General features: G+C 34.7%; 1 protein-coding gene across 1 annotated transcript in view; it reads left to right on the forward strand.

Annotated features, from left to right (window-relative positions):
• Positions 1-617: 617 nt before the first annotated feature.
• Positions 618-1,887, forward strand: part of LOC105622315 (rhythmically expressed gene 5 protein) — a 10,447-nt gene continuing 9,177 nt past the window's right edge. Inside the window, exon 1 of the mRNA XM_012203734.1 lies at positions 618-740. Coding sequence (XP_012059124.1) covers positions 618-740 — 123 coding nt within the window. The remainder of the gene's footprint in view (positions 741-1,887) is intronic.

Here is a 1,887-nt window from a genome sequence, read left to right on the forward strand (position 1 = left end):
GTAAAATTTTTTTTTTTTGGCAATGTTAGAAAAAATGTATCTACAAATCGTTAAATCGTGCGAAGCAGCGTATCTAATGACAATTTACGACACCAATAAATCTCCATTTTATCCCATCAGCCTACATCGCGAAAGAGAATCTCAAGCTTTCTTCAATTTAGTGTGCTTGTCTTGCGCAGGAATTTCGGTGTGGCGCGTCGAATGAAATTAAGGAATGTCTTCTTTTTTTTTTCGCACTCCCGCATATTTGCGTCGCGTCAGCGTGATTTCCTAGAGCGCGTAAATACGTTCCGGATCCCGTGGACTCCGCTCCTCGTACTGACGTATGTACAAAATCCGGATAGATGGACAAAGTGGGGGCACTCAGAGACGCGTGGTCGCCACTGGATGTGCGAGGCAACATAAAACGAAGCGGCAAACGAGATAGAGACTCAGTATACACGAGACGATCGATCGCAGCACGATCCTGTGACGAGAACGAGATTGAGCTTGTTTGATTGATTGTTTATCGTGACGGCGGCAATTGCACCTGTGACTGCACGTGTGATCGCACCTGCTGGCGTGAAGCGAGTGTCGCGTTGAGAACGGACGGAAAACGGAAAAGGAGAACAAGCATAATGATGATCAGCGGGATTTCCATCATGAAGATTGCTACCTGCATTCTACTTGGATGCTGCGTGATGATGCGAGTCACCGGCTCAGCGATACCGATGTGGGAATTTCTTTCGAGAGATGAGAAAGTGAGTACAGATCATCCTTCTGTCGATTCTGTTAATTACATGCTAATACTATTAGTTTGGCGTAAGGGATTTATCAGTTTTTTTTTTAAATTCTGCCTTAAGTGAAGCTTCTGAACATTTTAAAGCATTGCTTTAAATAAAGCATTTTAAAGCATTGCTTTAAGTCTAATTTTGTGAAGTCTAATTTTGTTAAAGTTATCTGATTTTTTAAATTTTTTTAATGAAGCTGTATATCTGATCTTTTTTTTTAATATTTGAGACTTTCAAAGTAAAAGTTCGAAAAACTTTTCAAGCAAGAAAATTTTATTAGAATGCATTGACTATTTTAACTGATGTTGCTTTGAAATTGTTCAATTTCTATCTTTATTTGACAAATATGAAAAATAATTTACGATTTATATGAATTTAATACATATAATTCGTGTAATAAGTAAAAGTATATTTGTATAAAATAAGTGAACACAAACTGTTTCACGAATTTATTGATTATTTACGGTGATAGATTCTGTGAATGCAGAAATATAAAAAAATAGATAGATACGTGAAAATATGAAAGATACAAGAAACATTTATAGTTATATAGTGGATAAAAAAAGACTTTTGCGCATTCTATTTCCTTTGGAATAAAATTTTACACAAAAAAGAAAGATATTACTAGCGTTGTTCCCGTCAGAGTACATTGCGTTCTCATTTGTATTAGTATGGCGAAGAAGACACTCTTAACATCTCTCTTTTTTGCAAATTATTTAAAAAAAGATAAGCACAGAAATATTTATTTTTATCGCCATAATTTCCGTCCATCCAAGTTTTTTATGTTCAAAATTGTAGCCGCTAAACTTCTTTCACTTATAGTTTCCCATGAAACCGCGAATGAGAGATGTTGCAAATATCTCTTCGTAATATCAACTATTCAGTGGACTTTCACTGAACAATCGAGTGTATCCAATGCAAGTGAATCTGAATTGCATCTGAATCACATGGGCGTATTCGGTTGCTGCGATTGCAGTAATAAATTTGTATTATACTTGCACGAATTTCTCAATGATGTATCAATAAAAACTAGGATATTTATTTATAAATTTAACATGAATTCGATAAATATTTTAGAATTTCATGTATTCATTGAAATCCTTATTTATAATAATTT

This window comes from Atta cephalotes (assembly GCF_000143395.1).
Source record: "Atta cephalotes unplaced genomic scaffold scaffold00043, whole genome shotgun sequence".
NCBI classification, from domain to species: Eukaryota; Metazoa; Arthropoda; class Insecta; order Hymenoptera; family Formicidae; genus Atta; species Atta cephalotes.